This window comes from Hippoglossus stenolepis, chromosome 11 (genome assembly GCF_022539355.2).
Source record: "Hippoglossus stenolepis isolate QCI-W04-F060 chromosome 11, HSTE1.2, whole genome shotgun sequence".
NCBI lineage: Eukaryota > Metazoa > Chordata > Actinopteri > Pleuronectiformes > Pleuronectidae > Hippoglossus > Hippoglossus stenolepis.
The window spans coordinates 4,827,987-4,841,791 of NC_061493.1; the positions used below are offsets into that span (position 1 = coordinate 4,827,987).

Here is a 13,805-nt window from a genome sequence, read left to right on the forward strand (position 1 = left end):
GTCTTATTCTAATATTATTATTTTTCTGTTATGTATGAACTAGCTCTCTTTGTTGAGTATGTAGTTATTATCTATTGTGATTCAGTTCACATCTGTGGCTTTATATTGTATCTCAGTGTTGCATTGTTTGCATTTGCCTGTTTTCATCGAGAGCAGTGTTTTATTCAAGGGTCTCTTGTACAGTTACTATGATATGTATATTGCACATGTATTATCCATAGAAAGATATTTTTAACTACATGAGATAGGTCATTTTATCCTATTCCAGGTTGCCTTGTCATAACTGGCTATAGGGAAACAGATGGAAATTAGCTTATACAGGGAACTTTGGTTCATTTACAATATTTTATGTGTTGATTAATGAGCACTGTCCCTATCAAATAAATACAAGAATGAATGAAATATTTGCAGATATTACTTTTTTTTTTTTACTTTGATGTTCAAATCTCTTATTGTAAAATATGAAAGAGTAGTTTCATCACTGGTCTATATTCTTAAATGTGTTTTGATGTTGTGTCCTTTTCCACTTTGATGTGCTATATTTTTCATGTCTTTTACTTGCTAAGTTTGGAGCTCTGAATAAGACAGAATTCTCAATTTAATATACTATTTATTTTATTGTTATTATCATATTATTAACTGTAAACTTAAAAATAATTTAAATTTAATAAAAAAAAGTTTCAAAAGAAGCTGCAGCTGGGACAATGGTACTATGGGATGTACACACGCACACACACACACACACACACACACACACACACACACACACACACACACACACACACACACACACACACACACACACACACACACACACGCCCAGAGCAGCTTTATGAATGAGGTCTGGTCTGTATCTTGAGAGAGGATTAATGTGCAGCCTGAAGGTGGAGCAGGGACTGTGGAGGTCTGAGGACCGGACTGTAATCCCCCGACCTCCCGGGGAGACAGACACACACAGTGGGATGGACAGGTCCAACTCGTCGCTGTCGGATTTGACGTATTCGACTGGATGAGGGACTGATGGACCGAACAGCACATGTCTGCCCCATAAACGTGGGACGCGCGAACTGACTGAACATTTTTAAGTCAAAAAGACGGTTTAATGGAAATATGTGAGACGGAGCTGCTCATCCTCAGGAAACAGAAATGGTGCAAAAACTTCTGCTGCACATCGGTAAGTTCAGTGGAAACATGTTTCTTAACTTACTTATAGCATTTGTGTTCAAATAATCTTAAACGGATTTATATTTTATTGTTTCTAAATCGCGGGGTTGGGAGGGGTTTAAAGTACGGTGCACATTTGAGTGTTTCCTTGTTTACTGTTAGCTGTATCGCTTTCCCTGTTGAAGCACGCTGTGCACTTCAGAAAAGCTGAAACAATTAAAAAAAAAACTTGTTAGTAAATAATTGTTAGTGTAGCTGCTTTCAAACATGCACTGAACTCCGGATGATCTCCTGACATTTTCCAGATGTGAGATAGAGTACGAGTAGTACTATTTAATAAATCATTGTTATTTAATGTTTTAAATGTACAGGCACATCTGACAAAAATCCCCTTCTCCTCTCAGCTTTAGCAGCAAGCCTCCTCTCAACGCAGCTGTCTGGTGCCACGGCTACCAAAACAAAAGCTCAAGGTATCACATCACAAGTTCTACTGTCCATCCCTCACCTTTAGTCATTTAAGGTTAAAGCCAACTTGAGCAGCTAATGATTAGACACTTATCATTAGTTGTAGGGCCGGGGATCAAATTAATATCAATAATTATTACAATAAATGTTTTACCAATCGCAATATAACAATAGTTCAATATTGATATTTTATCATCTCTGTTCATAAAGAAAAGATTAAAACAACAACCTTCACTCAGGAGCAAATATCTATAAACTTAAGAGGAATCATATTGTGACATGCATTGTGATAATTATTGATATCAACTGATATGATTTTTTTAAAATCTTGAGATAACCCAGTATTTTCCAGTCATTGGCTGCAGTCCTAGTTTTAGCTATGAATTATACCTCTGTAATTTGACAGTATATATATATATGTACTGTCTATCTGTATACGTATATATGTTTATACATGTGTAATTAAAATCCTCCTGATGTCATCTTAACATCTACCTACTAATTCAATAATCATTCTCGCGAATCTTTTTAGCTTCACATTTGCCATGTGTATTGTAATGGCCCCAGGAGGTGTTGAAAAGTTTTTGAATTTCATGCAATGTGGACATATGATACGTTCTATATTAATACATTTGAATTACCTCTGTAGCAGCAGAGATTGAACTCATAAAGTGACGTTGTTGATCGACACACCCGTTGTAAATGCACTGTTCACATTCACAACGGGTGCGGGTCACTTCATGAGATGCTTTTACGACAACAGCTATGACAACCTATTTCCCAGTCTGGGGTTCTGTGTAATGAGTTGAGCTTCACCGGCCTCAGGGTTCTGTGGACCGAGTCCAGCAGCAGGTACCTGCCGCAGCCCAATTACTGCAGGTCACTTTTACAGTTTTAGAAAGAAAACTGCAGCCAGCATCACTACAACCAGCCCAAATGTTTACAACAGGCACTGCACCAGTAGGTCAAATGTCACATATCCACAAAATGAGACTTGGTGGACTGATACTGATACAGTGTGTTACAAACCTTCTTACTACCTTTCATTTGAGACTTTTCATCTGTTGAAGTGAAGAACAACTCAGGTGTGACCCCAGCTGGGAAGTGTGGCACCTGGTTAAAGGAGCCTGATGGAGGGTATTTCACCTCACCCAACTACCCTGAGAAATACCCAGCTGAGAGGGAATGTGTCTACATAATAGAAGGTGAGATTTTCTTTAGTTTTTTTTAGCCCTTACTCACTTTCCAATCCTCTCTTCAACTGTTTTCAATCTCTCCTCCTCCCTCAGCCGCTCCTCGACAGTGCATTGACTTATTCTTCGATGAGAAGTACTCCATCGAACCTTCCTGGGAGTGTAAGTTCGACCACATCGAGGTACGCGATGGGCCCTTTGGTTTCTCGCCCATCATTGGTCGCTACTGTGGGCAGGAAAGTCCTGCGTACGTCCGGTCCAGTGGGAGGTACCTGTACATCAAGTTTGTGGCTGATGGTGAACTGGAGGCCACTGGTTTCTCGGCCCGGTATAACTTCACACAAGGTGAGTGATGGGAGATTAAAGTCAAAGAATCTAGAGACAATTGACTTTCTGAACATATCAGTTTTGTATCAGTTATAAAGAAAAGGCAAAAAGGAGGCTCAGGCGGTTAAGAGAATGAAGATGGTTTTTCAATGCTGCATTAATCAACATATTTATTTTTAAAATAAACCAAACGGCCGCTGTATATAAAACATCGTGATGAACCTTTTGTCGCTGTAGTTTAGAATATTGATATGTGAAAGCATTAACATATTTGTAGAGATGTGGCTGTAGTGGAAATTCATTTCATCGGCTTGGCTCATCACAGCTTGGCCTGGTTCGGCACAGCGCAGATAAAGTGGTCCTGCCCTGGCAGTATAGGAAAAATACATACATATATTTGCATAAACTGCAAACAGAGTGAATGTAATATGTGTGGGTGGATAGAAAGATGGATGGATAGAAGGATGGATGCATAACATGCAAACAGAGTGGATAAAATACACATATATAGACAAAGTCTTTTTAACAGCACCATAAGCTACATCAGCCAAAAGGACCGTGTAGATGATTCAACATTTGTCTAAAACATTTTCATGAAAACCCTGAATATAATGATCATAAAGCAAAAAAACTGCATTGTTTTAGTAGAACCTATTGAACAAGGGCATACTGTAAAACTGTCCTTACATAGAATTAACTGTAATTGTGGTTTATTTCAGTTGGGTTATGAGGATGATAGATTAAGAGTTGCAGATAAAAAGTGCTCTGTGGAGATAAACGTTGCCCCTGCACAGACTTTGTTGCTCTACAACAACATCCTAAAACTATATGTCGGGAGGAGACTCTCTCTAGTCGGTTTTGGTGAAAGGAAACCGCAGTTTTTCTGCAGTTTTTCCCACATATTTTTGCATCCCAGCTACGTATATTCTTGTACCAGCTGCTGCTCTGTCTGGCTGGGGCTGCGGATGTTTAGAGTATTACTACGTCTCTAAGCCTTGTACTCCTCTCCTTGGCACTCTCTCCTAATCCACTATCCTGTTGTGAGTTTGACATTGTTGGCTCCCACATTGGGAAACCGGCTACATTTTTTACACAGTCTGTCCCTTCCTGTCTTTGGCCCCATTTACCCATAACACACACTAACACAGCTTTGCACCCCACACTGGACACTTGTGTTTCCAGTGACACACTGTAGTAAAGTATCAGCGCCACAGAGGAACCGATCGGACAGTTTACAACATGTGATGTATTTCATCTAGTTTGCACATGTGATGTCAAAAAGTTGCATATCGAAACTTTAATAATGACCTGGTTGCACACTGCTGGGAATGTTCTCTCATTTCCATTTGTAGTGCAGGCACACCAGATGCAACTGACAAGGGAAGAGGAGGGGAGCATTTCTTCCAACGCATGCACACATGCACACGCACACGCACACACACACACACACACACACACACACACACACACACACACACACACACACACACACACACACACACACACACACACACACACACGCTCGTTTCCTCAGTCACAAGAGTTAATGAAAGCTTGTTTTCAGGGGAATTCAGCTTGTCAGCGCTGAGCCGCAGTAGCAGCTTAAGGGAGTCCAAGGCAGAGGCTTTATTAACAGCAGATTTTATAGGCCACCTACACTGACGAGAGGCAAAGATTAAAGTACATCCCTCTGTCTAGCCATCCATCCGTCCATCATTCAGGCATCTTTACATTTTTATTTATTTCTATCTTTCTTTCCTTCTTTATTTATGATTGAGCCTCTCTAGATTATACCTTTATTCTTTAAGGGATTCTTTAGACTGCACACTCTTGTGAGTCCTTACCAAGTGTTTAAGTTGCTGGAGGGCTCAAGTTTGTCGGTGCATGTCAGTTTTCTTTTTTTTTGGAAAGTATCACACACAACTTGTCACTCAGTTTACGGGATTGTATGGGAATGCATTATTGCAACACACACACACACACACACACACACACACACACACACACACACACACACACACACACACACACACACACACACACACACACACAGTTTGCTCAGCTATCCGTTTTTGAACTTTGTATTGATTTCAATTCATTTTGGACAACCACAACCTTATCCCTAACCACTTCATGCCAAACCCCTTACCTAAACCTACCCACAATTCACATTTTATCCTTAACCATCATCAGAACCTCAGAAATGTTACTCCATGAGTTGTTCTGTTCCTGACAAGGTCAGTGTTAATGCTGGAAAAGGTCCTAAATAGGCAACAAAAACAAGCACACACACACACACACACACACACACACACACACACACACACACACACACACACACACACACACACACACTGAATGTTGATAATCTGTCCGAGCCTGAAGGAGAAACGGTTAAGAAACGAGAGGATTAATAAGAATCCTTGTTGATTTAAGCCTCAGTTGAGTCCTGCACCTGTTCATCTTACATCATACCTGACCACATGTGCTGTGTTATACCCTTCATAAAAATGTTCTCAAGATGTCAGATACCATAGTTTTTAGATACATTTTATTCAAAAAGCCCTTGTGCTCCATTTCCCATTGCCTCCGTGAGAACTACATTTTCCCTTTTTGTATACTGTGTTTTGTATTTTTGGTATGTGCAGAATTTCACTTTACAAAATGTCAGTCTGGGCTCTTGCAGGAGAATTTTCAAAACAAAAAATATATATTTTTATCACTAGATTGTCATCTCTGCTGGAGCCTAATCTGTCCTGAACTAAGCTGATATATCAGGATTTATAATCCACCTAGCAAGTAGATTCATCAGCACAAAGGTTTAGTACAAAATATTTTTTCCCTTTCTGAGGCTGTGTGTGTACGTGTGCGCATGCGTGCGTTTGTGTGTGTGTGTGTTTGTGTGTGCGCGTGTGTATGTGTGCGTGTGTGTGCATATGCGTGGTTTTCCTTTTTGATGAAGAGCAGCCGGGTTTCAGGAGAGTTTGAATGAGGGCAGAAGGAATGTAGATTATGTAAATAGTGACCAGCTGTGTTTTTATTTTGCTTTGCAATATGTCTTTAAATATTGTTATTTTTTGTGTGTGGTTTTATTTTTTTATGTGTACTTAACCCAATAATCCAAGGTCAGAGATTCTGTTTTTATCTCTCCCCCTTTCTGCGATAAAATTAGTTACGGTGAATTTGGCGTCAACCTGTGAACAAAATGGTCAAGAACAGATTTAGACACATACAATGATAATAATAATACTAAATAATGTAAATAATAATGATTATTTTAATAATAATAATTAGGTATGATAAGATAAGATATGCTGTTAGCATGATAAGTATAATTACATTATCTCTTCGTACTACATGCACGTATGTGTAAACCACACACAGGTATCTTAGAAATAGTGATGGATAGATTATATAATTTACAGTTACACATTTTAACACATCTCTTTTATCATTGATAAATCGTGATATGCATTTTGTCTCAACAGTATATATGGAGACTTAATTTAAAATAGTTTTATTGTGGGACCAAATATTTTTGAAATATATTATAAATGTTTCCTCCGAATTGTGGAAAGACTTGAGTAAATGTTACTTATATTGATTTGTCTCGTTACTGTTTTGTACTTTTAGATCCCGAGTTCAAAGGGCTTGGAGCACTGCCAGCTCTGCCATGTGAGTATTCAATGTTTAATATGATGTCATTGTCATGTACGTGACAAATTTCATAGTTTTCATAAATGGTCTACCTGATTACCTATATTGCATGTGTTTTTATTTGTTCCTGTCTTTGCTGAAGGGACAATATTACCCAAACTCTTTGTACTGTTTCCTACAAGCAGTGAAATGTTATAGTTTCCAAACTGATAACTTTAACACATTATCCTCCACAGTCTGTGATTTTGAGCTGAGCGGTCCAGAGGGCTTCATAGAGTCGGTACAGATAGCGAGGGACGCCCAGGTGCAGCAGACGGAGGCTGTGGACTGCAGGTGGTACATCAAGGCTCCACCCAGAGCTAAGGTCTGGATCAGTCCAACAGCTTTTTCTTTGCAATTGTCAGTTGTGATTTGTTCCTTTTTGACCATGAGATGAATTCAAGTTTCAGATGGTTTACGGAGGCACATACTTATCTTTGTCCAAACACAATTATGTCCTCGCAGAATACTACAACAACCTTTGACACAAAAGAGTATAAAAACAGATATATTTGTTTATATTTATTTGTAACAGATGGTTTTGTTTTACAAATGAATCTTTTTACATTCACGCTTTTATGAAAAAAGAATCATGTTTTTTCAATAAAATGTAATAAAGAAAATGGGTCAAGGGACTTATCTGCCTTTTGAGAATTGTAGGTTGATGCTACATTTGTATCGCATGTTGTGAATCAAAATTTATTTTCGTCTTTTATAATAATATATAGATATTTATTTATTTTATAACTAAATTAATGTTTTACTTTTATTTATAAGTGGCTATGTGTTTTATTTTATTTTATACTAAGCGTTAACATGCTCATGTTTTAACTGGGATAGTTGTGGTGTCTGTTAATACCACTGGATGAGAATGCAGCAGTTAGTTGTTTGCATAAATAGGTGGCACATTCATATAATGAACATTAGAAGAAAAAATAAATCTTAGCATGATGGATGAGCCGATGTGAAAAGTGCAAATGCTTTCAAAACCTGCCTCATTCACAGCAGCTTAACCTGATTATTCTTCTCCCCAACAGATCTACATGCGCTTTCTGGAGTATGAGATGCACAACTCGAATGAATGCAAGCGTAACTTTGTTGCCATCTACGACGGCAGCAGTTCGGTCGAGCACTTGAAGAATAAGTTCTGCTCCACGGTGGCCAACGATGTCATGCTGGTGTCCTCTGTGGGCGTGGTTAGGCTGTGGGCAGACGAGGGGAGCAGAAAAAGCAAATTCAGGATCCTCTTCACAACTTTCCACGAGCGTGAGTGCATCCAATTCACAGTTTGTTTTTATCTGAGTCGCAGCGCGCTCTCTGTAGCAAATGTGTTTCATCTATCGAGGACAACAACCCGATAGCACCTCCAGAGGGAGGGAGGACATTTTGTTTGCTTCTCTTGTTTATATATATTTACCCTCGGAGCTGACCAAAGAAACCTAAAAGGAGAGTGAACATTGGAGTTCCATTTGTCAGGTGGCCAGAAAAACAACTTCAAATTGGTAAAGTTGCTTTATATCTATGCAAATGTCCCCATAACAACTTTATAAGGTAATAATGGATGATTAAAAATACTTTGCTGTGCCATGGAATTGTTATTATAACAATGAACAGCAATGACCATGGGAGTCAAATTACTGTTTAGAACGAAGCAGTCAATTGCCCAAGTCACCAAATTATGTATTTAGTGTATACAACATCTAATCTAAATTACCTTCCTAATGTTTTACAGCTCCGTGTGAAAGAGACACTTTCTTTTGCCATAGCAACATGTGCATCAACCAAACACTGGTCTGCAATGGCATCCAGAACTGTGTTTACCCCTGGGATGAAAATCACTGTAAAGGTACGTTGGCCACACAGGCTGAGAAACACGCCTCTACTCATATCATGTATTTGCAACACATTCTGTTCCTGTGGATGAGCTTATACCCTTTTTTTTATTCTATGTATCTCTCTAACCAGAGAAGAGGAAAGCCAGCATCCTGGACACGCTGGATAACACGAACATCGCCATTATTACAGTGACCTGTGGTCTGGTTGTCATCTTGCTCGTCATCTCTGTCATCATCCAGATCAAACAGCCTCGCAAGAAATACATTATCCGCAGGTGAGATCTTTAAACAGCACTTTGAAATGTCATGCTTACAGCATTTCTTACAAATAAAATATCCATGGATGCTAAAATACCCAACATGTTAATCACCTGCTGGTATAAACAATTCATTTTGACAGTTGAGATTGTGAGGAAAGAATGTACAACAAGATGGCATATGCAGGGAAACTTACTGTTGCCAGTCAGTCGTGTAGTATGATCTCACAACGACTGCAAGACTCCCAATCACAAGACAGCAAATTATGTAGAGTGAAGTTCGGAGCAAATCCAACAACTTTGAAAGTCATAAAGTCTGAATTTGGGGTTGGTGGAGATCCACAAAGAGTGAGAAAGAGAACCTATAATGCACTTAGATTTGTCAAGGGGCCTGAAAATAAAAAGCTAATGTTGCTCCATGTCTGCTGGAATTGAAAATAGGCAGCTAACACGTTTAGCAACTTTATAAGGCGATAATGTGTCGGTGGTGTTTTTATTGTAACCTTTGCTACTTCCCCCAAGTGGCAGAAAATCAGTATAGCAGCTCCAGATATTTCCAGTGCAAAAGTCTTATTTGATAGGGGCACGACCTCAACCTTGTGTTGCCAGTGTAACTAGTTCATTGTGTGGGTAAATGCAACATGAATAAGAGGGCAGTTAATTTAAATATTGAAATACACTTCTCCCTGACAGTGAGAGACAAAATGAGTAGGCAAATTTTATCGATTTTCTCATAGTGAAATGATTTCTAAGGGATTAGAAAGGATTCTGATTCAATGAACAGTTTGCTGGATTCAATAAATCCTCTGTATGTGTCATTGTGTGGTTAAATACCGTACATCCACAGTCCATTTGGGGTTTAAAAGCCTTTGGAGAAACACTTATATTGTCAACTTTTTGTTGCGCTTGACGGAGAATTTACTGAATCCATATTGTTTGTGTTGGCATATGTGCATACGCTTCATTCCTCTACTTATCCTCAGAGATGACTTTGACCCTGCCCTCCTCCATCCCGGTTTCGAGCCTCCACACTACGAGCTCTGTACTCTGCGCCGTGCCCCATCCGGCGACCTGACCGACGATGCCCTGGCCGAGGACTTTGAGAAGTTCCACAAGCTCCGCCGCTCATCAAGCAAATGTATTCGCGACCACCATTGTGGCTCCCAGCATGGGAGCATGCACGGCAGTGTACATGGAAGCCGCAGCAGCCTAAGCATGAGGGATGCCAACATTGCCGGTGACGGGGGGGCTCATGTGCCGCCATTGCCGCCAGTGATGCCGAGCCAACAGTCGCCGCGCCTCTCCCACCACACCACCCCTGCAGGTCAACGCAGCATCCTAGTGATGAAGCATAGCTACTCTCAGGACGGGGCAGACAGGTACCGACCGGAGGAGGAGGATGAGTTGATGATGGATGATGGTCCCACCACCAGCCAGCACCACATGCACCATCATCACATCCACCATGGCATGTCAGGGCTGGATCACACTGTCCACCGTACACTGTCTAACGACTTTTGAATGGCAGGCAACATGGAAATGAAGAAAATGGAAAAGAATAATCACGACACAAACGGAACTGCACTTAGATTGATGAAAGGGTTAAATAAGAGGGATGAACTGATAAATAAGTCAGAGATGATCACCTTCATTTTTTTGTGGTTAAAAACCCTGACTTTTAATCTCCCTTTTAAATTTGGGGTTTCAGTATATTTGTTCAAACGAATATTGACCTTTACAGATAACATGTTTACAGATGTTAAGTTTATGTATTTATTAAATTGTATGAAACAGGAATTCAGTAGACTGTGAAAATACCCTTCAGCCAAAGAATGTAGGAGCAACCGTTGCACATGTTGAAAATTACTCTGCTGTGACGATAAGACTCTGTGCATAATAGTGGCCCTGAAGTAGACTGATGTATTTCACAGGCAAGAATCAAAGCGTTTTATAAATGCGCACGCACTGAGACATTTTCCACCCATTCTATTGCATCACATTGTTTCCTTTTTCCGTTCCTTGTTTAGTTTGAAGTTTCATCTCTGGGTAGAAAATGTTTATGTCTGCATCATATTCAAAACTATTTTGTGAATGAATGATGCATTGCAGTTTCCTATCAGCTTGGACGTAATTCTTCTGTAATTCACAAATGTTAGATATAATCTGCTCTTTACATTTATAAATAATTTCATCAAAATGCATCTAGATCTATTTTAAGGACAGCATATAATAGAAAAAGATCAGTCAGCAAACACAGATATTTGTTCATGTTTACCCAGAGGGCTTGAAAGGAATCAGGCTTAATTTTATTAAATGACAGGGGAACTTTTCTGTTGCTGTGTGAATGGTTTCATTATTTAATTATACATTTTGTGTTTGTTTTGGAGTATTTTCTGATTTGTATTGATGTGTGTCAGTTTTTCACTCACTGTCCCCGTCCCACGTTTTATTTATGTGGATTCTCTATTTATTTGTGTCATTAAATATTGTTTTTCTTTCCCCTTAACTCTGCATGTTATTTAATGCATGTGTGTGTGTGTGTGTGTGTGTGATCCAGGTGTTATTCAAGTTGTGGGGACCTTAATATGTTTAAAATGCTATGGGTTCAAAAAGCAAGTCCCCATAATGTCAGTAAGGAGACAATGTTTTAAGATTAGGTGAAAGGTTAAGGTTAAATTTAGGTGAGGGTTAGACAAGAGTGAAGAGCGGAACTGTTGTTGGCTAATCGCTCTCATCCACTCGGTCTTCTTACAGCGTTGCACAGGTCCTCTCGCAGTAAACATATGGAAGGACATCGGGACGTTCAGTGTTATGTGTTATGATGTGTGAACTGTCACTCAGCGAACTGTATCTGAGCACGATGAGCGGCTGCAGTTCATTTGAATAGTGTGTCGTTTTGATCATGAAAAACAGCGCCATGTCACAACAGGAGCTCTTAGTGGACTCTCCGCCGGCCGGTCCCGGTGCGAGTGAAGCCGGGGGAGGAAGCAGGGGCAGAAGCCGCCTGGGTCTCATCGTCACTGGGATGCTGGGAGGGTCGCTGGTCGCCCTGTACGCGGTGGCAACTCCGTTTGTGACCCCGGCCCTGAGGAAGATCTGCCTCCCGTTCGTCCCAGCGACCACAGCCCAGGTGGAGAATGTCCTGCAGGCGCTGCGGGTCAGGTCAGGCTCTCTGGTGGACATAGGGAGCGGAGATGGACGGATAGTAAGTGCTGTGTTGTCTTATCCACGTGGGTGTAGAGACATCAAAATATAGACAAGGAGAAGCAGAGTTAAAGACGTTTGTCTGCCATATGTATTTCAAATATACTGATTATAGTGTCACATGTTAGCATAGAGGACAGGACAAGTTCTCAGAGGGTCTTAAAAAATAAATATTAATTGTATATAGCACCTAATCCCAACAAACATGATCTCAAGGCATTTTACATAATAAAGTTGAGACATTACAAAACTATAGAGAAACCCAACACATCCCACAACGAGAAACCACTTCAGGGCCTGCGAGAGAAAACCTGGAGCAGAACCAGACTCGGTGTGGGCGAGCATCTGCCTCGACCAGTTGGGGAGAGAGGAGAGAGAGCCAAGTAAAAGTTGTGTAACCTTGTTATGTAACCATATTTAAGCTCCGTCAGACTGGTTGTTATAAGGTAAATAATAAGACTGATATTTACACATGTAATGATGTTAATAATAAAAGCAAAACCAGTAAACAGTAATAACAACAATAGTTGAGTAGTGTCAGATCTGAATCCTGCAGCTCTGGAGTACCTGTACCTGCAGAATGGCGATAGAAAATGTACAAATTAATTAGAGCTGGTTTAGATTTAGCTGATAAATTACATTTCCCTTTGTCCTTGCAGGTGATAGCAGCAGCCAAGCATGGCTTTCGGGCGTCAGGCTTTGAGCTGAACCCCTGGCTGGTGTGGTATTCCCGCTACAAGGCCTGGAGGGAGGGAGTCCACTCCTCCACCTCCTTCCATATCTCTGACTTGTGGAAGGTCAGTAGTAGTAAAGTACAGTATATTATGTAGTATAGTATTCTGGAGATCACATGCCTCTCAGTTTTTGGAAATAAAAATATTCATACCCTGGGAGTTGGTGTAACATTTAACATCTATATCATTCCCATTATTTCTGATTTCTTTGCCAGGTCAGTTTTGCTCAGTACTCCAATGTTGTCATTTTTGGAGTCCCTCAAATGGTGAGTTCTTCTAATTGTATTTTGTTAGAATATAATTTATGCCATGTGTGCCAATCTATTTCACTAAAAAATTATTATAGCTCATATAAAATGTTTTACTATGAAGTGCTCCTAGTTACCTTGTAGTTCCTGTGAAAGGTTTGTTGTGGTTTATGTTTATGTATGTTTAATCTCGCCATGTAAGTTTTAAAGAATGTCAGTATAGTACTTATATGATATCCCTTTTGTTTCTGTCTGTATTTGCAGATGGACCAGCTGGAGCTGAAGCTGGCAAGGGAGTTGCCGAGTTCAGCCAGGGTGGTGGCCTGCCGCTTCCCCTTCCCTACCTGGGTCCCTGAACATACTGCAGGGGAGGGCATAGACACTGTTTGGGTGTACAATGCCAAGACGTTTAAATCACAACTGCAACAAGGAATGACAAGACAGACAATGACAACAGCCCAAGAGGACACATGAGACACACACATGTGCAAAGCATTCGATTTCGCTGTGAGGTGTCACTGGGAATTGTAATCATTTGAACTGTTTTCCTGTTTTTACCTCTGCAAAGGAGGTTTTATTTTTTGCTGCTCTTGGATACAGCTGAAATGGCTGGATAAGTTTGAAGCACTTAAAAATCCCCCTTGAATAAATGGATGTGTCTGCCTGTGGGGTGATGCAAAGA

General features: G+C 40.2%; 2 protein-coding genes across 3 annotated transcripts; both read left to right on the forward strand.

Annotated features, from left to right (window-relative positions):
• The first annotated feature begins 816 nt into the window (after window positions 1-816).
• Window positions 817-11,443, forward strand: LOC118118234 (neuropilin and tolloid-like protein 1). 2 transcript variants are annotated; one of them, XM_035171256.2, is made up of 10 exons: window positions 817-1,174; window positions 1,569-1,634; window positions 2,682-2,834; window positions 2,919-3,167; window positions 6,783-6,824; window positions 7,043-7,170; window positions 7,883-8,111; window positions 8,578-8,691; window positions 8,811-8,955; window positions 9,921-11,443. In XM_035171256.2, the coding sequence occupies exons 1-10, from the start codon at window positions 1,147-1,149 to the stop codon at window positions 10,456-10,458; spliced, it is 1,692 nt and encodes a 563-aa protein (XP_035027147.1). In that variant the 5' UTR covers window positions 817-1,146; the 3' UTR covers window positions 10,459-11,443. The 2 variants fall into 2 exon arrangements, with proteins under 2 accessions (XP_035027147.1, XP_035027148.1); XM_035171257.2 differs by having other exon boundaries at window positions 818-1,174; window positions 2,700-2,834.
• A 212-nt stretch (window positions 11,444-11,655) lies between these two features.
• Window positions 11,656-13,790, forward strand: atpsckmt (fATP synthase c subunit lysine N-methyltransferase). Its single transcript, XM_035169265.2, has 4 exons — window positions 11,656-12,142; window positions 12,801-12,938; window positions 13,091-13,141; window positions 13,388-13,790. The coding sequence occupies exons 1-4, from the start codon at window positions 11,840-11,842 to the stop codon at window positions 13,595-13,597; spliced, it is 702 nt and encodes a 233-aa protein (XP_035025156.1). The 5' UTR covers window positions 11,656-11,839; the 3' UTR covers window positions 13,598-13,790.
• The last annotated feature ends 15 nt before the right edge of the window (window positions 13,791-13,805 follow it).